This window comes from Ceratotherium simum, chromosome 16, assembly GCF_057802395.1.
Source record: "Ceratotherium simum simum isolate JZ-2026a chromosome 16, ASM5780239v1, whole genome shotgun sequence".
In the NCBI taxonomy this organism is placed as follows: Eukaryota; Metazoa; Chordata; class Mammalia; order Perissodactyla; family Rhinocerotidae; genus Ceratotherium; species Ceratotherium simum.
The window spans coordinates 39,817,321-39,842,322 of record NC_141915.1 but is presented as its reverse complement, the minus strand read 5'-3'; the positions used below and the strand labels follow the sequence as shown (position 1 = coordinate 39,842,322).

The window sequence follows — 25,002 nt, the reverse complement described above, 5'->3', positions numbered from 1 at the left end:
AAGGGCTGGGAAGGCCCTGGCTAATTGGCATTGGCACTGGGAGCAGTACCCATGTGCCCTTTCTGGTAGGGCACAATAGGTGGTGAGGGCCTGGCCTGTGAGAGGCAGGTACTGGCAGGCAGGTAGGAGCCCGGCAGGGAGCAGCAGGTTGTGGCAGGTCTAGCTGGGGTGAAGAGAAGAGACAGTAGTAGGGCAGAGGAGACCAAGAGCACAAGGGCACCTGAGCCCAGCTGGCAGGAGGAGGAAGCAGGGCCATGGAGATGGGTGATAAGCTCCAGAACTGCCAACCAACATCATCAAACATAAAGAGCTCCTCTAGAGTTGACATAGCCATGGAGTGGGGAAAGTGGTGCCAAATTTGCACTCCAAATAATCCTTATTCCTGATGCCTATGCCAAGAGCATTCTGTACTTAAGGGTACACTGCCTCAGAAGGAGGGGATGTATAGAGACACGCTCAGTGTAAGCACATCAAGGTTAAGGTAACAAGGTGGGGGAGTGGCACCACGTTCCAGATGGGTTGAGGCTCCTTGGACAATGCCCCACCCCTGTTTACTGTGCACCGCCCAGGCAGGGACAGGAATGCTAACGGCTGGGAGTAGTGTTAGAACTGAACAGGGGTGTACTATACACGTGTCAGTGTGTGTCCATATCTGGTCCTATGTGTGCTAGAGCATGTGTTCACAGAAATAATGCTTTGCACACCCATCTGTTTGTGGATTTGGAAAGGGAACAGTAAAAAGGAGAGAGCACAATTTTGGCTAAGAACCTAGAATAGATCTGAGTATCAGATTCCTGGGCTCCCTTTATTGGATACCCCGATATCCCTGGGGTTATTTAAGAGGGGAAACTGGCTGGAGTGGTTTGGAGCTCCCCAGGCATTTTATGAACCGAATAAGAAGAGGGGAGGGCTCCACTCTCAGCACATGCCACAGTTACCAGATTAAGCTGGTTGCCTTGGTAACCTCCTCTCTGGACAGGATTTGGGATTGCTGGTTATGAAGGGGGAAGAATTGGGGAGTGTGGAGGGTGTGGGGGCTGGAAGTAAAAGGGGCAGAGACTTTTGGAAACTGGATGCTTGGGGAGCAGGACCCCAGCACCCCTCCAACTACTCAAGGATATCAGCCAAAGACTAAGTTCTAGACTTTGAATCAGAGAGGAAAGCCAGCCTCGAGTCATGGTCCTCCTAGAACAGCGGTAGTTCTCACCCTAACTGCATCCCAGGGGAACTTTTCAGTAACACTCAATGCCCATGCCACACCCCAAGTGAATTAAATCAGATCTCTGACGTGGGGCCAAAGTTTATGTTTTTTTTTTTTTTGAGGAAGATTCACCTTGAGCTAACATCTGTGCCAATCTTCCTCTATTCTGTATGTGGGTCGCCACCACAGCATGGCTGACGAGTGTTGTAGGTCCATGCCTGGAATCCGAACCTGCGAACCCAGGCCACTGAAGCCAAGTGCACCGAACTTAACTGCTATGCCATGAGGCCGGCCCTATGGTGTTTTTTAAAAGATCCCCAAGTGATTCAAATAGCCAGGGTTGAAAATCACTGCCCTAGACAGACAACCCAACCCAAGTAGGCTGCAGATGCTGGGGGATAACTTTGGGATTCTAAGTCCTTGCTGTTCTCAGTTGTCCACAAGGTAGCAAGCCTGTGTGCTGACCCCAAGGGGGAGGAGGGTTGGCAGGGCATCATGGAAGAAACAGAGGGAGAGAGAGGGGTATGATTAACAACTGTGAGGAGATGGGGACAAAAAACTTTCACTGAGCGCCTAGCCCATGGACTTCTAGAAGAGGACTGGGCAGGGCTACCTAAGGCTGATCTGTCTGCCCCTTACACTCCCTTTCTTTTTGGCCACCGAGAGGCAGGCTGGGAGGGCAGAGAGAACCTGGGGGCTTTGCTGAGCTTGAATTTCTTCTTGCTGAGCTGGTTACCAGGGCAACAGAGAGAGCAATGGCATCTAACCACAGGACTGGAGAAGCAAGAGGCAGGGGTGAGAGCGAAGCATCTTAACATGCTCATTCCTCCTATTAACCCACCCCCAAAGCTGGCTGGCTTTCTTTGCATGACCCCAGGAGACCAGGCCTATAGTTACCCATCACCCTGTGGGAGAAGAGAAAGGAAGCAAACTGACATGATTTGAAGTGGAATTAGGGATGGAGATCAGAAGAGTCATGGTCCTCAGGCTGTAGTAGCAGCACCATGGGGTGTAGGGAGAGTCCCAGCTGTCATTTTAAGATGCACCATAATGCCCATGCCCCCAGTGTACAAGGATTTGTGGGACCCACATTAAACTCAACTGCTCTCCCATACCAGGGACAGCCTCTGCAGTCAACTTCCACCCCAAGGCCCTGGAGGAAGAAACAGTCAACTCAAGCTAGGAACTGTCCTGTACACATCAGAGGCCAAGTGGCCTTGGTAATCAGCAGGATGAGCCCAGCTGGTGGTCTTTCAATTGCCCCTCCTCTTTACCTGTACTAAGATTGATAGGAGCCTCTCTCTTTAGACTGTGGTCCTTGATACTTCAGTGCCAGCATCTTTACTTTTTAAAAAAGCTAGCTACCTGCGCCTCCCCCTTATCAGTACCTGGTATAGTTGTATCGACCTCTGGCACATTACTCTGGGAAACTTACTTGCCAAACGCAAAGACACGAGGGATGCTTAGATGTTCATGTGGGTAAGCAGCATCTCACCAGTTTTTCTGTCCTTGACACTTCCAATCTAAGGGACTCATGATATCCTGGTGTCTGTGTGGCAAGGTGGTTAGGAAAGATAACTGATGGGGAGTGCAGACACACTTATGGCCTCAAAGGGGCTCCTCACCTCTTTGGGCTTCCATTTCACAAGTCTGAGCTGGCTCGAGTAGTGACTGTGACTCTAGAGAATCGGAGTCCTCTTCCCTCCCTTCTAAATCAAGACTCATGCAAAACACTGGTAAAGAAGCCAAGTTTACAGTCTAAATTTTATTATTTCCAAGTCACAATGCTGATCACAAATGTGCACCCTTTAAAACAGTAACAAAAAACAACAACAACACACATGGAGAAATCTTTGCAATGAAACACAGCGGACCAAAAGAGACAACTGTCACAGTGTCTTAAGGTCTGGGAATCTGGGCATGCTATGCCCACAGGCTTGAGGAGACATCTTCAGGTTTAAGGCAAAGGGAACAGCCTACAAAAGGCACAACCACCAGCTACCCCTGGAAGAATCTTTTAGTTATTTCCTCCTTGGGGGTTACAGCTTGAGTGCCTCTCCCCTCTCCCCGCCCCACACCTGTGACTAAGAGTGGTTAGGCCAGCTGCTAGAGAGAAGGAACAGAAATACAGTGACATTGCTTGGGGAGAGACACAGCCACCACCTTCTCCCTCAGATTCTGTAGAAGGACAAGGACAGGGGCCAAGTTACCCCTGGCAGACACAAGTGCTGCAGTAATAGGAATCTCTTCCGCAGAGGCAACAGAAGAGTGGTTCAGCGCCATGGAAGGGAGGAAAAGAGGGAAGAGCCCTTGCCCCAAAAGTGACTGGGTTCCTAAGGCCTTAAGCCCAGGTGTGGTATCTTCTTCTGTTTGCAAGGACAACAGTAGAACTTGGGAAAAATACGGTAGTAACATCTAAAACACCTGTAGCAAGAAAGACATGGAAAAGAGCAATTGCAAAGGACAGGAGAGACTGCTTCTTGGGTAATATTTGCCTCTAGAGAGATGCATTGGTCCACAGAAACTGGAAAGGAGGTGTGGTAGGAGGGATGGAAAGAAGAGAAGCAGAGCCCTCTAATTCCACTTACCTCAAAGACTGAGCCACGAGGACTGGGTGAATACATATCCCTAAGATGCAAAGGCTCTCACTCCACCATCCCTTTCTCACAAAAACATCTGGTTTGCCATCTCTCCCCACGGCAGAGACTTTGCCTTCAGCAGACCACTGAAGCCTACCAGAACACAGGGACTAATGGAGACTCAGACTCCTAAAAACCGAAGTCAAGAAGGGCTCCTACCACAAACTTTGAGCTTTTCTCCACAGTGGGAGACCATGCAGACAGCTACATTTCCATAGGGTTAAAGAAATTAAGAAAATCTAAGTATACAATAACAAAGGCCAACCAAAAACGAAAGGCCAGCTCTTTGTAGACTTAGTGGGGGAAGTCTGGCTGGTACATTCTCCATTATCTGGGACGCAGGGTAGAGCCAAAAGGGAACCCAGAGGAGCTAGCAAACCAGAAGAATGAACTTGTCTCATTTAAAAGCAGAGAGAGAGAAACAGACACAGAGAGAAAGACTAAAAGAATATTAATTTAAGAATAGTAAGCCAGGCTTTAAAAACGAACATCTCAGAAAACAAAACAAACAGGAAGGAGCTTCCCTGGGAGCAGGAGACACTTGAATTTCCCAGGAGAAAGTGAAGAAGAGCAAAAGACATGGGCTTCTAGATGCAGACCAAGAAGCCTGGGCTGTCTGGATCCCTGCTCCTCTGAGCACAGCCAACTCAAGTACAGAGTGGAGATGAGAGGAAGTCCACTTGTTTCTCCCTTTCTCCAGAAGAGCCTGTCCTCAGAGGAAGGCAAGGGTCCTCCTCATTCAACTGCTTGCTGGTAGGAGCCACCCTATATCTTTGAAGCCCTCATGGTAGTAGACAGCCAGTTGTATTTCTCTTCTCTCCTGGGTTCTCACCTCTGCTTTTCTGAAAGGGATGGGGAAAAGGGAAGAACCACCAAATTGTAAATGGACCTTCTGGGCATTTCCAAGCTGTTTTCAAAGAGCCACATTTCTAAATAACGTGTTTTAAAGTAATGTCCCTAAAAAAAACCAAAACAACAACAGAATGCCCTCCTGCATTTTTTCCTTGCAGCTTCCCAAATGAAATTCTGCCAAGTTAACAATGGTTTCTACGTCAGCCCTACTCAATGCATTCACAAAACAAAGAAGCTGGCAAATTTTGGTACTCCTTTGAGCCTTCTCCCAAGATATCCCATGATTATAACTTAAAAAATTAATTAGGGGCCGGCCCAGTGGCACAAGCGGTTAAGTGCGCACGCTCCGCTGTGGCGGTCTGGGGTTGGGCGGGTCGGATCCTGGGTGCGCAGTGACTCGCCGCTTGGGAAGCCATGCTGTGGAGGCATCCCATATAAAGTGGAGGAAGATGTGCACGGATGTCAGCCCAGGGCCAGTCTTCCTCAGCAAAAGACGAGGAGGATTGGCAGATGTTAGCACGGGGCTGATCTTCCTCACAAAAAAAAAAAAAAAAGAAAAAAATTAATTAGGCAATTGGTTTTTTGTTAAGCAAGTAAGCGTGAGCATTAGTTTTAAGAATGTTATAAGAGTCATAGTAAGTTGTGCACTTACTTTTTATATGATGTTACATTTAAAATATTCAGAAATTCACATTAACTGGAACCCCTGCTTACAACCTGAAATAATAAAGTTGGAATTTGTTATCAGGTCATAAAAAAAAAAAAAAAAGACTGTTTTCCACAGAAACACACCCCGAAAAGGAATGGAAACGGAAAGCCCACTGAGTAGGATGTGCCCTAAGCATGGGGAGGAGCTCTCATACCTCAGGTGGTGGGGGCTTGATGGTGACTGGCTGGGGAGTCCTCCGGGGTGGGGAGGGCTTTGGCTGCACCTGCTGCTGGGCAGGGTTATAGTAGGTCACTCCTCCATACACCTGTGATGGGGCCTGGGATTGCCCCCCCCCAATAAGCCAAGAGAAGAAAAAGTTAGAAATTAATTCATCCATACTATGATGAACAGGAAACATTATTAAGGCACAAAAATAAGAGTGTTGGGGAATTTATAATTTTTTAATTCTCTAAGTGCCCCTCTTTAAAATAAAGTGATTATTCATTTCCGCCTTAATAATGTCCTAATTATGCTCTGGTTCCTACTTCTTCAAAGTACTGTCCAGCTTTCTCTAATTCCTATCATCAACTGACAAATGGAAGAGGCTGAGCTCAGTGTTGACACTCCAGATACCAGATGGTATCAACCTGTTGGGAGTTAAGCAGTACAAGGAGGGGCAGGGCTGGTAAGTAGAATAGTTTTTTTATATGCAGGTGAGTAAATAGCAGACATGACCACCTGAGATATACCAAAACACTTGAATGAAACACCATTAAAGAAACAGAAGGGAATAAACGGATGATGGGCATTACATAAGCTGCATTTCCAGCTCCAGACCACCAAGAGGCGTCCTGGCACCACACGCAAATCAGTGGCATTGAAATGTTCTCTCAAATTCCTTGAGCGTGGGGCTGGCCCCATGGCTTGGTGGTTAGGTGCGCGCGCTCCGCTACTGGCGGCCCGGGTTCGGATCCTAGGCGCGCACCGGTGCACGGCTTCTCCGGCCATGCTGAGGCCGCGTCCCACATACAGCAACTAGAAGGATGTGCAACTATGACATACAGCTATCTACTGGGGCTTTGGGGAAAAAAGGGGAGGAGGATTGGCAATAGATGTTAGCTCAGAGCCGGTCTTCCTCAGCAAAAAGAGGAGGATTAGCATGGATGTTAGCTCAGGGCTGATCTTCCTCACACACACACAAAAAATTCCTTGAGTGTTCTCCCCGTACCACATTCCTGTCTGATTTAAAGGATGTGTACCTAGAAAAATCTGCTCATTAGCCATCTCACCTGTGTATTAGGATACAGATGAGGTGGTGGTGGGGGAGGCAGTGCCCCTGGAGCATAAGGGTAACTGGGATTACCAAAGTTCATGACGCCTGGAGCAGAAAAGTAAGTAGGAGCAAGCAACTGCTGAGGTGGTGGCTGTCCTGGAGACATGGACACTGGTGGGGGATAGAGGCCTGGATTGGGCAGAGGTGCCGGTGTCTGGTGGGGATGTAAACCTGGACAAGAGGAAAACAAAAATTGAAATAGAAGATAACACCATTTCCATGGGATGGCCTGCTCAGCACAAACAGGCTCAGGATGGAAGTCCTCAGGATGGACCCAAGAGGAGTTTGTTGCCCAAGCAGCCAGAGTGGCCAGCCTCATAGGCAAGCAGCACAGAGCTCAAGAGGATGGGATTTGTGAAGCCCCAAACAAACATCCTCATGTACTGGAAGCATACAAGCAGAGGTACAAAGCTTACCTGGGTGGGGAAGGTGCATTTCTGGCTGCACAATCATGCCCTGGGGAGGCAGTGGGGCAGGGCTGTCACCATGGGTATAGATTGGTCCCTGGAACTGCACTGTAAGATATCACATTGGGACTCTCATAAACCCTCACTCTCCATATGACACAGACAAGTCTCCTTGTGCCCCAAGCTCTTTAAAAGATGTTCTCTATTTTCCATGTGAAGAAAACAGCAACCAGACAATGATAACCACTGTGAGAGGTCAGAAGGGAAATTCAGGAGGCAGGAAGCTAGTCTCTTAGTTCACTTCACCCTGCCAAAAAAGGTACCCCAACAATAAGAAAAACACTCACGTGGATCATAGTAATGTCCTTCCATGATACTGATGTGCACAGGGGGGGCAGGGGGCTCTGGCACAGGTCTTTGCCGCTGAGATGAATAGCGTTTAGCTCGCCCACCCTGGACACCCTGAAATAAAGAAACAGGTCTGAGGGGCCTGGCCAGTGGCGCAGTGGTTAAATGCGCGCACTCTGCTTCGGTGGCCTGGGGTTCGCAGGTTTGGACCCCGGGCGCACACCAATGCACTGCTTGGCAAGCCATGCTGTGGCAGCGTCCCACATAAAAAGTAGAGGGAAGATGGGCATGGATGTTAGCCCAGGGCCAATTTTCCTCAGCAAAAAGAGGAGGATTGGCATAGGATCTTAGCTCAGGGCTGATCTTCACCAAAAAAAAAAAAAAAAAAGAAATAGGTCTGAGCAAGAAGACTTCCAGAGGGCTGACTCTCATACCAAGTCCCACCCTCCTTTAGGTGCTACAAAACACTTACTTGGTACATGGCAAGTCTTTAAAAAGTATTTGCAAAATGAATTGAAAAACCAATGAAAAACATTAAGATTTGAACCTAAACCTTCTACCCTACCTTTCTGGAGACCCAAATTAAAAAAAACACGGGTAATCAATGGGAAAACTAACTTTAAGACCTTATCTTGGTTTAAACAGTGAACAAGCTGTTACATGCAGCCCCCTTCCCCATCTACCCCTTTCCTTTTCCCCTTCCGTACCATTTCTTCCATCCGGTTGAACTGAGGTGGAGGTCCTGCTCCCATGTGTATGTGGTTGGGCATACCTGTAATACACCAAAAAAGTCACTGCTGCAGAGCAGACAGATGTGAGTGGGACTAAAGATACCATCAAGAAAATGACAAGTTGAAGAATCCAACATGGGGAATGGCTTTCTTCTTTTAAGCTAACAAAATTCCGTTTAAACTATCTCTGCTTCCTGTCAACACCAGCATTTGGAAATTTGCCCCGAGTGCCCACCACATTAATACAGCAATAACATGAAAAAAACTACTTCAGTGAGAAAATGCAAGTTCAAATTTTCCCACCAAATACTTCCCTGTAGAGAATCCCTAGGAGGTTATAATTAGCACATTACATTATCAAACAGATTGAAAAATCTCAGCCCTAAAGTTTCTGAGCAACAACTGATTATTCTTGGCCACAGAGGTCTGGGCTTCAAGTTTGGGAAGAGATTCCCCTCTGGCTGAAAATGACTCAGGACAAAAAAGGAATATTCTACAGACTATCTTCCAGTGGTAATAAGATATCAGTAGGAGGTGTACTCCTCTATCCAAAGATCAGTTCCAGGTCCCATTTAGGCTACAATGGTTTTGGTGTTCTAAAATCATGCACACCAGAGAAGGATGTTGAAACTCCCAGCCCAAAAGAGGATTTCCAATCTTTAAGTTCAAATTCGACTTCAGAAACTAAAGAAAAAATCCTTTGATCTATCTGATTGGAGGAAGACGACAAAGAATGGGCAAGAGGGATGGTAAACAGGTCCTAGTCTCTAGAACTATGCAGTCCAATATGATACCCACTAGCCGCAGGTGGCTATTTAAATTTCAATTAATTAAAAGATCAGTTCCTCAGTCTCGATGACCACATTACAAGTATTCAAAAGCACCATCATTACAGAAAGTTCTACTGGGCAGCCTGATTCTAGAAGATTAAGGAAATTAGAGAGGCTTTCCTTTCAAAGAGATTAGAAGATACTCATCCAAATTCAAATGAGTAAGTTTCTGCCTTCAAACATTTAACCATTAGCTCAAATAATAACGTTGCCTTTTTCTTCCAGTTTTTCTAGAGAGAGTGGTAAAGGATTCTGCACTCAGGAGCTCAATATTAACGACTGATCAGTTAATAGTAGGCAAAGTAGTGGCGCAGTCTTGGGTAACAGATAAAACTGCTCTGAGGTCTTCAAAAGAATATACCTATGAATCCATTTCTTTCAGTTAATGAAAATGTAAATATTTCTTTCAGTTAATGAAAATGTAAATATTTGTCAATCACCACATCCCTGAGAGACAGAAGTCACATGCCCCCTAAACCCAATGACGCAAACGGAAAAAGGTTAGTCACTAACTCTGAGGTACCTACCCCGAAGCTCACGTGGTTGCAGGAATGAAGGCTGCCCTGGACTCCAATTTTGTTCTGTTATATTTAGTTGTGCCATGTCTTGCTCAAGTCCACCTGTAGTAGAATCCACCGGAGGCTCCCAGTTCCCAGTCTTAGCAGGCGGAGGGGTAGCTTCTGGGACTGAAGGTGCCGGGGTCAGCCCTTCGGGTGGAGGGGGCACCTCCTCTGCAACCTTGACAGCATCTCCAGCTTTGATTCTGGTTCTTCTTGCCCGGGAATAAGATTTCTTCTCAATAGGCCTGTCAGGGGCCGGTGGTGCAGTGTCAGGAGCAGCAGCTGGTACCTCTGAGGTTGCCTCTTCCTTGTCAGGACTGCCAAGCACTTGAGCATCTGCTTCTGGAGATGGATCCCTCAAAGGAGTTTGCTCCAGGCGCCGAGACCGATAACTAGTCTCATGTTTAACAGTCTCACCAGACCGGCCACCATGCTGCCCACCAGCCTCCATAGGCCTAAAACCAGCACGACCTTCCTTGAAGCCCCCAGGTCGAGAGTAATTCCTAGGAGCAGACATGCGGCCAGTCCCTGCAGCATTCCTGTTGATAAATGTCCTTGGTGGTAGGGTGCCTCCAGGACCCTGGTGGCGATGGGACTTGTTTGGCCGCTCACCAATCCAGTTTGGATCTCTCTGGGGAGGACTCCCAAACCTGAATAAATGGAATGGAGAAAGTCTTAAGAAAAGAAATAACAGGAGGCCGGCACGGTGGCCTAGCGGTTAAGCATGTGCGCTCCAGTGCGGGTTTGCAGGTTCAGATTCCGGGCGCGCACTGAGGCACCACTTGTCAAGCCATGCTGTGGCGGCATCCCACATAAAGTAGAGGAAGATGGGCGCAGATGTTAGAGCAGGGCCAGTCTTCCTCGGCAAAAAGAGGAAGACTGCCATCGGATGTTAGCTCAGGGCTGATCTTCCTCACCCATTCAATTATGGGCTAGAAAGGCATTTTAAAAAGCAGTAGTTCTTTTTACAAATATCAACAGTGTACACTCCAAAATTTCCTCACCTGGGTTTCCGGATTCTTCGGGGTTTGATGTCATCAGGATTGTGAGCTGAGCGGATGTCATAGCCATAAAGAGCAATGAGCTCCTGTCGGGACTTGGGAGCCTGTTCATCTTCCCGGAACTTATCATGCTCCCAGCGACCCTCATCCTTCCATAGCTTTCGCTGACGCCCCTTGGGTCTGGATAAAACCAGGGAAAAGTGTTTTAGGTTGACAGACTCTGCAAAGTAAAGATGTTCATGAAACAAACAGGGTTGGGCAGGGAAACATTAGGAACTTCATGTAGTCTCCCCATCTTCCCAGATTATACAAAATGGGCCTTTGAACAGCAAGAGTCAATCATAGTACCACAGAGCCTGATGGGCTCAAATCTAACAGGAACAGAAACGAGGAAAGACTTCACTTCAAACTACTCAGCACCTTGGAAACATCTCTCTCCTATAAGGCAGCCTATGCAAGTACTTCATATCCTGGAGGCCTTGAGCCTCAGAATAAGGCAGGCAGTGGAAATGTGGGTCTGGACCCAACTCCTCCACCAAGAGTTACCAAATATTCTAAGCCTCAATTTCCTCAGTTGTATGAGAAGGAGAATTGTAATACGTACGTTAAAAACCTTGTGAGTAGTAAATGAAATAATACAGGTAAAGCACTTGGCAAAGTGTCCGGCATATAGTAAGTAACACTAAACACATACTAAATAGCAGAGAGTGGCTGTTACCTGACTTCTTCCTCCTGAGTTTGCCCTCGAAGATCATGCTCAAAGAAGAGCCCTTTCCGGGGTATGTATGCTGGGTTTTTCCGATCTTCATCATCATCCAAATGCTTAGGGCCCTTTTTACCCACTTTGTTCTCCACAGGCTCTGTGCTCTCCTGGAGGACAGATAAAGGGCTCCTTACTCCCTCCAAGGTTAAGAGCTACCACTATACCAGCCCCCAAATGGGGGCCTCTGGTGGGTACTGACCTGTCCATCCCCACTTTGCCTCTCTCCAGTCACAGTGCCTTTGGTGTCAGGCTTTTCTTCTCCTTTCTCTTCTTTTGCTGAAGAATTAGCAGCATCATTGGCTTCTGATTTCAACTCCACTTTGGAGTTTTCCTCTTCACTGTATTCCCCTTCTTCACCCTGAAAAACACTTCCCTGTCAGCTGTAGAGGTAAGGTCTGAACGGTGCATTCCTTTTATTTTCCATTCTTTAGGAAAACATTTTCCAACAAACTTTTACTACAATGTAAGAATTAAAAGCAAACATACCAACATTCTCACTAAAATTTCTAGAGGATAAGGATAAAAAACACATTAAAAAATACATACAGGTGCTTATATATAGATCCATGTAAGTTTTCCAGGAAGATGTACAAGGAACTGTTAACAGTGGCAGCCTCTGGGGAAAGAGCCCAGGGGATATGGATGGGACACTTTATTTTTTTATTTTTTGCTGGGAAAGATTTGCCCTGAGCTAACATCCATTGCCAATCTTCCTCTCTCTTTTTTTTCGCCCCAGTGCATAGTTGTATATTCTAGTTGTAGGTCCTTCTAGTTCTCCTATGTGAGCCACCACCACAGCATGGCTACTGACAGGCAAGTGGTGTGGTTCTGCCACTGGGAGCCTGGGACACCAAAGCGGAGCTCCAAACACTGAACTTGAACCACTAGGTCATCAGAGCTGGCTCTGGATGGGAGGCTTTAAAGTCCCTAGCATAAAGAAGGAGCTTACTTTTTGTGAATAATTTCTCTCCGTCTCCATAAATTCTCTCTTAAACATCAGTGCCTAATAACTATACTCTAACTCAAGTTGTGAATTTGCTCATCTCAAAATGGCTTAGAGCAGAGATTCCCAACCTTACAGACCCCTTTTTAGGATCTAATATTTTCATAGAGCTCCATGAGATAATAGCTCCGTAAAGTATCCACTGACTGAGAAAACATATGACAAACAACTGCTATAGATCTAATAATACCATAAAATATATTTACATTTTATTAGTTTATATATATTCAAAATAGCAGCACATAAAGGTGGGAGATGTATATTTAGTCTATAGATGATGAAAGCTGAGCTAACAAATTTGCAAACTCCTTGTAATAACTCCATGACTTCCCAAGGCACTATTACCCTCAAACTGGGAAATAGTGGCTTACATTTTTGATGTCTACGATATGCATACTAAATTTTTTGCAGCATGAGATCCCTTTATCCAACAACTCTGTTCAGAATTACATAATTATAAGATTTTTGACTTGGAAAACCTTAGAGAACAACTTGTACAACCACTGCATTTTAGAAATGAAAAAAATTAAAGCCTAAGCACTCTCTCTCCTCTCCTCCATCTTCTTCCCTCTCTTGCCACATCAAGATTAGATAATCCTGTCTGTGACAGAGAAAGTGTTGGGTCTGTCCATACAAAGGAGGGTCCTTAGGCCATCCTCTAAATAAGGGCCACTAGAAGGGGTCAGGTAAGAGAGGTGTGGCTAGTTCTAGGCAGGGAAAAGGAGGAGCTAAGGCTCACGCTAGGGGCTTTAGAACAGAGTTACTCTCATCTCCTTGTCCTCCCAGGATTTGGACCTAGGGAGGCAGAGAGCTATTGGCTAAGGAGGTAGGTTCAGAGACCTGCAAAACATAAAGAAATGAGTTCAACAGAAGGTGGTCTAGTGCCCATTGCTGGGGTTAACATGTCAAGGTAACAATACACCTCTCCCACCTGGCAGATACATGTACACTGCTCTCTTATTCTCCTGCTAGATCTGACACTTGACCTGAACTAGACCCTCTCAACTCCAGACCCAGCGTGGCCTCAGGAATCTGATCAAAGAGACTCACTGTGAGATTCCTGATAAAGAAAGAAACTCTCAAGCTCTAAGTTTCTGCCCTTTCTTCAAATGGAGCTGAGTCTGCCTGACTGGCCCAAACAAGCCAATTAATTCCTCTTTCCCATTCTTCCCTATTCACCATCTGGGTATTTTGGCCTGTAAGTGTTTTGGGTTAGGATTTCCAGAAAGGTGAATCTGCTATGAAACCCAGAGAATTGAAGGAGACTGCCTGACCACACCCACACTGAGAATCAGGCCTTTACCCATAGCTTTTTTTGTGTGTGTGAGGAGGACCAGCCCTGAGCTAACATCTGATGCCAATCCTCCCCTTTTTCCCTTGAGGAAGACGGGCCCTGAGCTAACAACCGTGGCCATCTTCCTTTACTTTATATGGGATGCCGCCACAGCATGGCTTAACAAGCGATGCATCCGTGCGCGCCCAGGATGCAAACCCGTGAACCCCGGGCTGCCGCAGCCAAGCACGTACACTTAACCGCTTGCACCACTGGGCCGGCCCCTACCCATAGCTTTTTAACAACCAAGTACCCTTGATTCTTCCCATTTTCTCTCAATCACAAGTTTTCCCTCCTCTAGGTAGGTGGTAATCATTCAGTTCTTTCCTTGATCCTATGTTCCCTGGAGGTTCTGAAGCAGACACTGCAAGAATCCTGCTTGGTGTATATATATGACCTTAATTCATTACACACACACCCCCGACACACACTGACTGAATTCAAACATCTTAAAATAGTATCAACATGATTAATGAGGGAACGTTGTTTTATGCTCCCCCTCCTCTAGTCTGTGGTGGAATGTCAAATGAGGCAACTCTTTGATTCCAAATGAGAAACTAATTTTGTTTCCAGGGCAGGACAGAAAGATACAAATAGCATAGTGCTGAGGAGACTCCAAATTAGAGTCAAAGTCTGGTCTAACTGAAGCCAAGGTGCTACCCTAGGGTCACATGCCCCTAAATATGCCCCTGCTTTGGCTAAGGGCTGACATCAAAACCCTATTCCAGACACAAACTCCCCTATTGCTGATTCTACCATCCAGTGAACACTCTTCTCAACTCTAAAGCCTAGCTCTGACCTGAAGCAATTGCTTCCCTGGCAGAATTCTCACGCAGAGGTTTTAGCTAATTCTTCCACTTCTTACATATTTCAGAGTAAGAGGTAGAGCTGGCATCTCCCTCATCCTCAAAGTCTCTTCCAGATTTAACTTCTCCAGCCTCATTTTAAACTTGTGCTCCTCGGGCCGGCGCCGTGGCTTAGCAGTTAAGTGCTCGTGCTCTGCTACTGGCGGCCCGGGTTCGGATCCCGGGCGCACACCGATGCACCGCTTCTCCGGCCATGCTGGGGCCGCGTCCCACATACAGCAACTAGAAGGATGTGCAGCTATGACCTACAACTATCTACTGGGGCTTTGGGGGAAAAATAAATAAACAAACAAATAAACTTGTACTCCTCTGAGGCTCCTATCACCTAGCTACACCTCTATGCCTCTACCCAGGCCCACCCTGTCACTGACTTGAAGACTAGCAATGAGCTCAGTCTTCACCTCCATTTCAGTCATCCATTTCGATGGCTACACTCCACACCAGTCTTACGTGGAACTGCCATACGTTTTTTAAAAGTAAACCTGCTTACCTTAAAAAATTTTAAATTTAAATACCCCAGACTTTGATCAAAACTGCCACAGGCAAAAGAATGAAGTAAGACCCTTACTTCACCCCATATACAAAAACTATCTCCAAATGGATCAAAGACCTAAATGTTAAGAGCTAAAACTAATAAAACATAGGGTTAATCTTCATGACTTTGGATTTGGCAAAGACTTCTTAGATATGACACCAAAAACACAAGGAACAAAAGAAAAACAGATATATTGGACTTCATAAAAATTGAAAACTTACACTAACAAGAAAGTGAAAAGAAAATCCACAGAATGAGAAAAAATATTTGCAAATCATCTATCTGATAAGGAACTTGTATCTAGACTATAGAAAGAACTCTTACAATTCAATAATAAAAAGATACCCCAATTAAAAAATGGACAAAGTATGTGAACAGCCATTTCCCCAAGGAAGATACACAAATAGCCAACAAGCACAAGAAAAAATGCTCAACATCATTAGTCATCAAAGAAATGCAAATTAAAACGAGATACCATTTCAAAGCTACTAGGATGGCTAGAATCAAAAAATCAAGACAAGAGCTGTTGAGTATGTGGAGAAATTGGAACCCCCATACATTGCTGTTGGGAATGTAAAATGGTGCAGCTGCTTTGGAAAACAGTTTGGCAGTTCCTCAAATGATTAAACACAGCGTTACCATATGACTCAGCAATTCCATTCCCAGGTACATACCCAAGAGAAATGAAAACATATATCCACACAAAAACTTATAGTACACTAATTTTATAGCAGCATTATTCATAGTAAAAAAATAGACACCCAAATGTCCATCAATGAATGAACAGATAAATAAAATGTGTTATATCCATACAATAGAATATTATTCAGCCATAAAAAGGAATGAAAGTGATACATGCTACAACTTGGATGAAAATCCTGAAAACGTTACGCTAAGTGAAAGAAGCCAGTCAGAAAAGTCCACACATTATATGATTCCATTCATACGAAAGGTCAGCATAGGGAAATCTCTAGACACAGAAAGTAGATTTGTGGTTGCTTACGGCTAGGGAGATGAGGATGGAGGAACTGAGGGGATGACTGCTAAAGGGTACAGGGTTTCTTTTTGAGGTGATAAAAATGTTCTGATACTGACTGCAGTAATGGTCACACATATCTGTGTATATACTAAAAACCATGAAATTGTACACTTGAAATGGATAAATCATATGGTATGTAAATTATATCTCAATAAAACTGTTTTTAGGGGCCAGCCTGGTGGCATAACAGTTGAGTTTGCACTGTGCTTCAGCGGCCTGGGTTCATGGGTTCAGATCCCAGGTATGGAACTACATATTGCTCATCAAGCCATGCGCAGGGCCCCACGTACAAAGTAGAGGACGACTGGCACAGATGTTAGCTCAGGGACAATCTTCCTCAAGCAAAAAGAGGAAGATTGGCAACAGATGTTAGCTCAGGAATAATCTTCCTCACCAAAAAAACAAAACAAACAAACAAAAATCCTGCCTATTATTCCTGTTCCTACCCAGTTATTCCCTTACTCTCTCATCTCCAACGTTCTTAAGACATCCACTCCCTTGACCATACCACTTTCTCCCCATCAATCACTCCTTTCCCACATTCACATTCCACTCTCTCTAGACTCCACAGCCCATTCATTTCAGTCACTACTAGTAACACCCTCAAGTCCCTTGCCACTCCCATGTGCCAGGACAGGATCAACTAAAACATCTGCTTTTTCTAGGCCTACAACCAGACCACTGATCATCACTGAATGTAGTTAAAAAAAAAAAAAAATACAACTTCACACATCAGTGCCACCTCCAACCTCAGCTACTCACACCTCCTTTAGTCTCACAATTCCTACAACACCCCTCCCAACCCTCTTTCTCAATGTCTTTCCTTCACAAGGAAAACCAAACAAAGAAAGGAACATCAGCTTCCTCCCTACACACCTTTCCTTCCCACCTCTCTATAACTACAATGGTAGATGTTTCCCTTGTCTGGTTCCCATTTCTTCTGACGTACTCAGACAAGGACACCAGTACACTTATTACCCACCCCCTCCCTTTTCTTTCCCTTTCTACTCGTTCCTTCAATCTTTAACCATACTTGATTCTCCAACTTTAAAAAATAACTACCAAACCCTCTCTTGACCTCATAGCCTGCATTCCACCTACCATCTCTCTAGCCTCCCCTTTCACAGTCAAATTTCTTTTAAAAAACTTTCTCGGAGATTCTGGGAAAATAGTAGCAGCATAGTTTTTGAACTCTTCAAATCTCCACATGAGGGCTGGCCTGGTGGCACAAGCAGTTAAGTGTGCGCACTCCGCTGCAGTGGCCCAGGGTTTGCCGGTTCGGACCCCGGGCACGCACCGATGCACTCCTTGGCAAGCCATGCTGTGGCGGCGTCCCATATAAAGTGGAGGAAGATGGGCACGGATGTTAGCCCAGGGCTAGTCTTCCTCAGCAAAAAAAGAGGAGGATTGGCGGATGTTAGCATAGGGCTGATCTCCTCACACACACAAACAAATCTCCACATGAAATGAAAGCTTCTGGACAGCAAAATCAAAACCCTTTGGACAACAGTTACAAAAAAACTAGCTGACAAGGTATCCCCCAGACCCCAAAATACAAGCACATAAGAACAAAGCACCAACAGCCACAAGACCTGCATCAGATTGGTGTCAGTGCTAAGAAAGCACAGAGAAGTAAACAGATCTGAGAAAAGGAGAACCCTTTACCTAATCAATGGGTATTCAGTAGAAAGCAAAACTAAGAACAACAGTTGAAACTAGGAGCAGGGGGCTGGCCCGGTGGCACAGTGGTTAAGTGCACATGCTCAGCTGCAGCAGCCCGGGGTTCATAGGTTCGGATCCCGGGCGCACACCGACGCACTGCTTGTCAAGCCATGCTGTGGTAGCGTCCCATATAAAGTAGAGGAAGATGGGCACAGATGTTAGCCCAGGGCCAATCTTCCTCAGAAAAAAGAGGAGGATTGGCATTGGATGTTAGCTCAGGGCTGATCTTCCTCACACGTATAAAGAAAGGATAAAGAAACTAGAAGGGGATTTACTGTTGCCAACAGCATGTGAGCACCAGGGTCCTGCAGTAAGAAGGTCTGAAGGGGCTAGAGCAGGCTAACCCCTCTGAGATCCTGAAACTGAGCTGGCTGCCAGGGCTCCCTTCTAGATAGGGTCCCACACTGAAGAGAAACTGTTGAGAGGAGAATCAAAGGGAGCAGGAGAGGGACAAAAGGAAAAACGGAAAGAGAAGTCCAAAACAAGGTAGGGAAGGGAACAAAGGGAGGAAATCTCCGAAAGCAAGCCACCATAATTTTTTAACGCTATAGGGAAACAACAGAAGAGGGAGTTCTATGAAGTTAGGAAAAGCTACTCTGAGCCATACTTCCTTCTAAAAGATCAGGAAAACTAATTTTACATAAAAATCAACAACAGAAAAATACAGAGGTCAAATCCCATATAAACTTATTATGAGGAAAAAAAATAAGTAGAAGAGCATTCCTACAATGAAAGCATTTCAGAAAGACAGGCACATATCAAAATTGTAACGTCTATTTCAAAATGAGCTAAAAAGACATTAAGAAAAGTATATAAGGCATGAAGAACATCAATAAGAATTAGAAAACTCAAAAATGAAATGAAAGAACTCAGGGAGGCATTAGAAATTAAAGAAGGGCCGGCCCTGTGGCTTAGTGGTCAAGTGCGCGCGCTCCGCTACTGGCGGCCTGGGTTCGGATCCCGGGCGTGCACCGACGCGCCACTTCTCCGGCCATGCTGAGGCCGTGTCCCACATACAGCAACTAGAAGGATGTGCAGCTATGACATACAACAATCTACTGGGGCTTTGGGGGGAAAATAAATAAATAAATAAAATCTTAAAAAAAAAAAAAAAAAAAGAAATTAAAGAAAAAAATCACTTCAAATACCAAGTCTAAAACTGGAAGGAAGAGAAGAGGGAATAAACACAACAATAATGCCTTGAGAGAAATAAAAAGTGAAAAGGAAGAAAATATTTAAAAATCAAAAAGAAATGAAGACAAAGATAAAAAGGATTAGGGAGAAAGGATCAGATACCAAAGACAGGCAAAGAATTATTTGGTTTGTGTGTGTGTGTGTGTGTGTGCGCGCGCGTGTGTGTGTGTGAGGAAGATCAGCCCTGAGCTAACATCCGATGCTAGTCCTCCTCTTTTTTGCTGAAGAAGACTGGCCCTGGGCTAACATCCATGCCCATCTTCCTCTACTTTATATGGGACACTGCCACAGCATGGCTTGACAAGTGGTGCGTCGGTGTGTGCCTAGATCCGAACCTGTGAACCCCCGGCCGCCAAAACGGAGTTTGTGCACTTAACTGCTATGCCACTGGGCCAGACCCCAAAGAATTATTTGGATAGGAGTTCCATGACATACTGTAGAACACATTTCATACCTGTGAACACTGACCCAAAATGACCAACACCAAGACAAATTCTAATAGAATCACTGGACCTTAAAAAAAATATACGGGGAATATCCAGACAAAAACAGCAAATGACTTATATGGGAAAGGAAATTAGGTGATCATCATTTAGTTTTGTTCAAGATAAAATCTTCGGCTCACATTGTCTTTCCATGGATCTAGAAATACCAATTCGCAAAAAATACAAAAGACAGAGGCAGCACGTTGAGTTGTACCATGAGTGAGCAATCATCAAAATCTTTTCAACAGATAACTTGTAAGGAAAAGAAAGAGATGAAAAACGAACCTGGAGACTAAGAGACAGATCAAATTTTAAGAAACAAGCAGGATTAAACTGTAGTCTCTAGGTATATACAGTTAGTAACAAAGAAGAAATGCAAGCAAGTAACGGACTACCATGGAAGTCAGGATATAAAGTCTTTTTCTTTACTCTAGACCAGTGCTGTCCAAAAGGACTTTCTGGGATGATGGAAATGTTTCATCTACGCTGCCCAATACAGCAGTCACTAGCTACATGTGACTACTGAGTACTTAAAATGTGGCTATTGCAACTGAGGAACTGACATTTTAATTTTAGTTTAATTAATTTAAATTTAAATAGCCACATCTGGCTATCGACTACTGTATTGGACAAAGCAGAACTAGATGTCTCTTAGGCTTCAGACAATATATACTAGATACCACCACTTCCAAGTCCCACAGGTTCCTCAATCTCAAAATATCCAAAACTTAACCCAATGCTGTCCTTCCTGAAATCTCTTCCTCCTGTGGTCCCTTTCTTAGTGAATAACACCATTCATCAACCTGGGCATCCCTTTGACTCCTTCTTAATTCAGGCTCCACATTCAATCACTCAAGTTCTTTTAGCACCACCTAAAAATCTCTCAAATATGTCTATGTCTTGCCAGTCCTATTGCCAGGTCCCTTTAGGACACCATCATGTTCCTTGGACTATCCTAACAACCTCCTAACAGCTCTCCCTGCCTCCAGTCATGCCTCATCCACAATTCATCCTCCACACTTAAGCCTTCAGTAGCCTTTCTTTCCTTGCTATTAGGATAACATCCAAACTCATTTACATACAAAATGGTAAGTTGCTATAAATTCACAATCACCAAACCTCACTGAACACTCCACACTGCCTGGCAGTCTTTCCATTCTCTAGTGATTACTGTAAACATTCTTCAACCCAAAACCTCTTGTCTCCCTTTTACTCTTTGCAGATAACTTTACTACTGACTTCAGAGAAAATAAACGTCATCTCATCAATCACCACATTCTGTCAATTACATAGCCTAAATAACTTTGAATTCTTTCCATTTCTATTTTCACTGCCACCGCTCCACCCATTCCACACTTACTGCTTGCTTAGACTTCCACTATAGCTTTCTTTTTTCTTTTTTGTGAGGAGACCAGCCCTGTGCTAACATCTGCCAATCCTCCTCATTTTTTGCTGAGGAAGACTGGCCCTGGGCTAACATCCGTGTCCATCTTCTCCACTTTATATGGGACGCCACCACAGCATGGCTTGCCAAGCAGTACAACAGTGTGCACCCGGAATCTGAATCAGAGAACCCCGGGCCGCTGCAGTGGAGCGTGCGCACTTAACCGCTTATGCCACCTGGCCGGCCCCTCCCCTATAGCTTTCTTAACTAGCTTTTCTGTCTCCAATCTTGCTCCCCTCAGATCAACTCTCCCCACTGCAGACAAAATAACTGTTATAAAAATAACAATTCTCAAATTTTACTGTGCATAAGCATCAACCTGGGAACTTGTTAACATATAAATGTCTGAGTCTCCCCTCCCTCTCTAAGATTCTGTTTCAGCAGGACTGGCCAATCAGATTTTCTAAAGCGTGTTTTCCTTGGATCTGACAAACAGTGCTTGAAAATTTACGTCTAATCCTTATCACACTCTTGTTTAAAACCCTGTTATACTTTGCACTTCCTTAGAATAAAATCCAAATATTTTTTAACCTGGCTTATAAAGTACTTTAAGATTTGGACTCGGACTCATCACTTACCACCAGTCATACTAAACTTTTCATATTCTCCCACTCGTCACCCAGTCCATCCCTTCCAGCCGTTCTTCCCAGACACTGTTCCCTCTGCTTATAAACCTCTGCCTGGCTAACTTCCTACTCATCCTTCAGGTCTCTATTTTAACATCCCATCCTATAAGCACTTCCAAACAACCTAAACCCAATGAGTTGTCTCTGCTATGTGCTCCCAAAGCACTCTATGCTTCCAATATCATGGCACTCACCAAACATTACTGTAATTACTTGCTTAACTATCTATTTTCTCCCTCTGACCCAGAATATAAACTCCACGAGGGCAGAATCATGCCTGTCTTTTATTCTAGTGAATAATACAGCTCCTGGCACAGAGCAGGTACTCAACAAAGAGAAAGAACAAGTAAGCCCCTTCACGATCTGGCCCCTGTTCACTCATTTGCCTTTATTTCTGGTATCCATCCTATCCCAACAATGTTCCAGCCACACCAAACTACTTTCAATTTTCCAAATATTCAATCTTCTCTCCTATCTCTGGGCTTTCCCAGCTGTTGTTCCCTCTGCCTAGAACACAGTTTGCCTGGCTAACTCCACCTTATTGGAGGCAACTCCTGACTGCCTAAATGGATTCTGTGCCCAGTCATTAACACCCTACTTAACACTATACCCCAGCAGCTGTCACTAAGTCCTATGATTGTCTGAATGTTTATCTGACTTCCTAAGTCGTAACATTCCTAAAGATAAGAATTTTGTTATAGTGTTCACTGTTGCATCTCCAGGGCTTAATGGAAAGTCTTAATATGCAGTAACAGTGCTGTAAAATTTATAGAATGAACCTTTGATCCACAATCCAATTCTTCCTGTATATAACCCCAAGATCAAAATCCAGAACTCAGAACTCTATTTAACAACTCCAGGAAAGAGTCATGCTGATAGCATCTCTAGTAGTTTATCCAATCAAAACAAGTAAACTCACAAAAGACAGGCTTAGGGAAACTTTCTCCTAAAGAGAGAGACAGAAAGCCCCATCTATAAACTGAGGGATGTTTCTGACACAAAACACTCAGAATCCTGCCCCCTCAAGGTCTTCAGATACACTTGGAAAAAAACATCTAACTGGATGGCTTCACTACCTAGGCAGCATAAAACAAACTGTCAAACATCCTGTGAAGGGCTTCAGAATGTTCCCATTCTCTTATTTAGAACCTTATTTTCTTCAGATACAGTGAAAAGCCACCTTTTAACAGTGTAACACACGTGGCCTGAAGAGGCTTGCATCAAAACCTGCCCTCACTCTAACTGAAGATGACCTTTTGTAACAGTTTTTCAGAAGCATAAATGAAGAATGCAGAAGAGGAGTAACAAGCAGGTTATAGTACACGACTATGTGTTTTTAAAATACATTTGCGACCTACACCACAGGAAAAAGAACCTATCACACTCACTTCTGAGTCTTCCGCACTTTCATAATCCGAGAGAACAGCTGAAAGAAAATAGAAATACGTAAAGATAAAAATGCAACAGAAATTACTATAATTACATTTCCTGACTGCTTGTTGTGGGTCAGACTAAGACTTTCATTTAATTCAGAGACCAACCTACGAGGCAGTCCCCATTTACACAAGGGAAACAGGCTCAAGGAGTGACTTGCCCAAGATCATACTGCTCAAAAGTATTCTCTTAAGCACTATGCTACTAAGAGTCACTTTGTGGCACCCTTTCCCAATTCCTAACAGTCCGAGAGAAGGTCAATTGCTGGAAATAGGTGACAAGTTTATGGGCAAAACACTTGTCATGATGCTACTCACCATCGCCCTCCATGCCATCTTCACTCTCCTGAAGGAAAGAAGACATGGGTTAGTTCTGTGATTTCCAGAGAGTGGAGAGCTGAAGACTCAACACAAAATGGTTGAAAAGGGAGATGAGGAAAGGTATGTCTTTAACAAACAGTATCCGAGGGGTCTGGTCTCTTCACTTCCAGCCCCAATTTCCGAATAAACATCCGCTTTCCATCCGCGGCAGCTCTGCCGCCCCCCAGAAACCTCCAACCCTTCCTCTCCCCTTGGGGCTCCCGATGCACACCGCACTAGGACAGCTCTCCTCTTCTCTAACACAACATGCTCCGGCTTCTACCACCAAATCCCAGCCTCCCATCAGCACCTACACCCCGCCCCCGGGCCCGCCCCGCCCGCGCGCACTCACACACTCAGACTCCTCGGCGCTCTTGGCCCCCCCGCTCTCCACCCGCCGCAAATGAAGGGCCCCGGCTCGGCCTCCGCGCTGGGAAGGCAGCGAGCCGCTACCGCCGCCTCCAGCGCTACCGCTGTAGCTCCCGCCGCCCCGTGCCGGGGAACCACCGCTGTCTGAGCCCGAAGCACCAGACTCTTCGTCCTCGGTGTCTTGCGAAGCGCGCTGCCGCCGCCGGTCCGCCATTTTACGGAGAACGGCCGCCACCAGCCAGCTCCTGACGTACCGCGCCCGTCGCGGGGGCTGCCGGGAGGCTCGAAACCTAGTCCCAGCATGCTTCACGTGCGGCGCTGGCCGCCCCGCTTTTCAGGGGGCGGGGCTGGGGGCGGGGCTGGCGCCCTGCGGCACGTTTGCGGGCAAACGGGATTACGTAAATCCGTGACGTGGTGGGGGCCAGACCAGGCTTCAGACTTCCCCTGGGTAGGCCCCGGGCGAGGGGAGCTGCGCTCGGGCGGCTTTCTGAGATTACTCGCCCGGCCATCTTGGGCTTTACGAGTGGAAGGCGTCGAGCTGTCACTGCTTTACTGCGGCACTGGAGCTGTTTAATGGTTTTCTAGGTACATTTCTCGTTTCTACCTACGTTTGAAGCAGATCTTTTTACTGCATTCGTTTTTTTGGTAAAATCACGAATCAAGGTAGATCTCTAAAGCCGTTGTGCTGCATCAGATTTGCCACACGACCCCTTTTTAAGCTGAAGGGCGAAGAAGAAACCCGTTGTCTGCAGTGAAGCCTGAGGACTTAGTGTTGCAGCACTACAGTGTTTTCCCTGTATTCTCATTTCCTCTTCCCTCTTCATGTGTCTTCTCACCCCAGCCATCACCTCTCCCGAAGTGCAGGCTGGTATGATGCTAGTCTTACCAAGATTTTAGAACCGATTTAAAAAGAAGAGATGATCATAGGAACCGACGTGGTTCAAAATCCTGATATGTTTTCATTCTTGTTAAGGATTACCAGACAGGTAGATGAGGGATTTTGATTTTGACTTTGGCAAGACGTTTGTCAGCAATGAAAGAAATCACTTTATTTTCTTTGGATCATTATAAAGACACGCAAGATGCGTGAGCTAAGATATTAGTGCACCTACAGGAGTGCACAATAATATTATTTGTCAAACATAAAGGTCACTATGGCATAGCACAGGATTCTGTCCTAATATTTTTACAAATTGTATGGTTAAGGATCCTGATGCTTACCACATTTATAGACAATATGAAACTAGAAGGCATTCTGAATGCCTTCAGAGATAGAATC

The 25,002-nt window shown here is 45.3% G+C and overlaps 1 protein-coding gene across 1 annotated transcript; it reads right to left on the bottom strand.

Moving 5' to 3' along the window:
• Positions 1 to 2,947: 2,947 nt before the first annotated feature.
• Positions 2,948 to 23,988, bottom strand: CASC3 (CASC3 exon junction complex subunit). Its single transcript, XM_087441115.1, has 14 exons — positions 23,707 to 23,988; positions 23,313 to 23,340; positions 22,950 to 22,987; positions 11,514 to 11,672; positions 11,270 to 11,421; positions 10,555 to 10,731; positions 9,518 to 10,200; positions 8,137 to 8,201; positions 7,429 to 7,543; positions 7,091 to 7,189; positions 6,631 to 6,845; positions 5,556 to 5,678; positions 5,345 to 5,409; positions 2,948 to 4,682 (listed from the first exon to the last, which is right to left on the bottom strand). The coding sequence occupies exons 1-13, from the start codon at positions 23,935 to 23,937 to the stop codon at positions 5,386 to 5,388; spliced, it is 2,109 nt and encodes a 702-aa protein (XP_087297241.1). The 5' UTR covers positions 23,938 to 23,988; the 3' UTR covers positions 2,948 to 4,682; positions 5,345 to 5,385.
• Between the last annotated feature and the right edge of the window lie 1,014 nt (positions 23,989 to 25,002).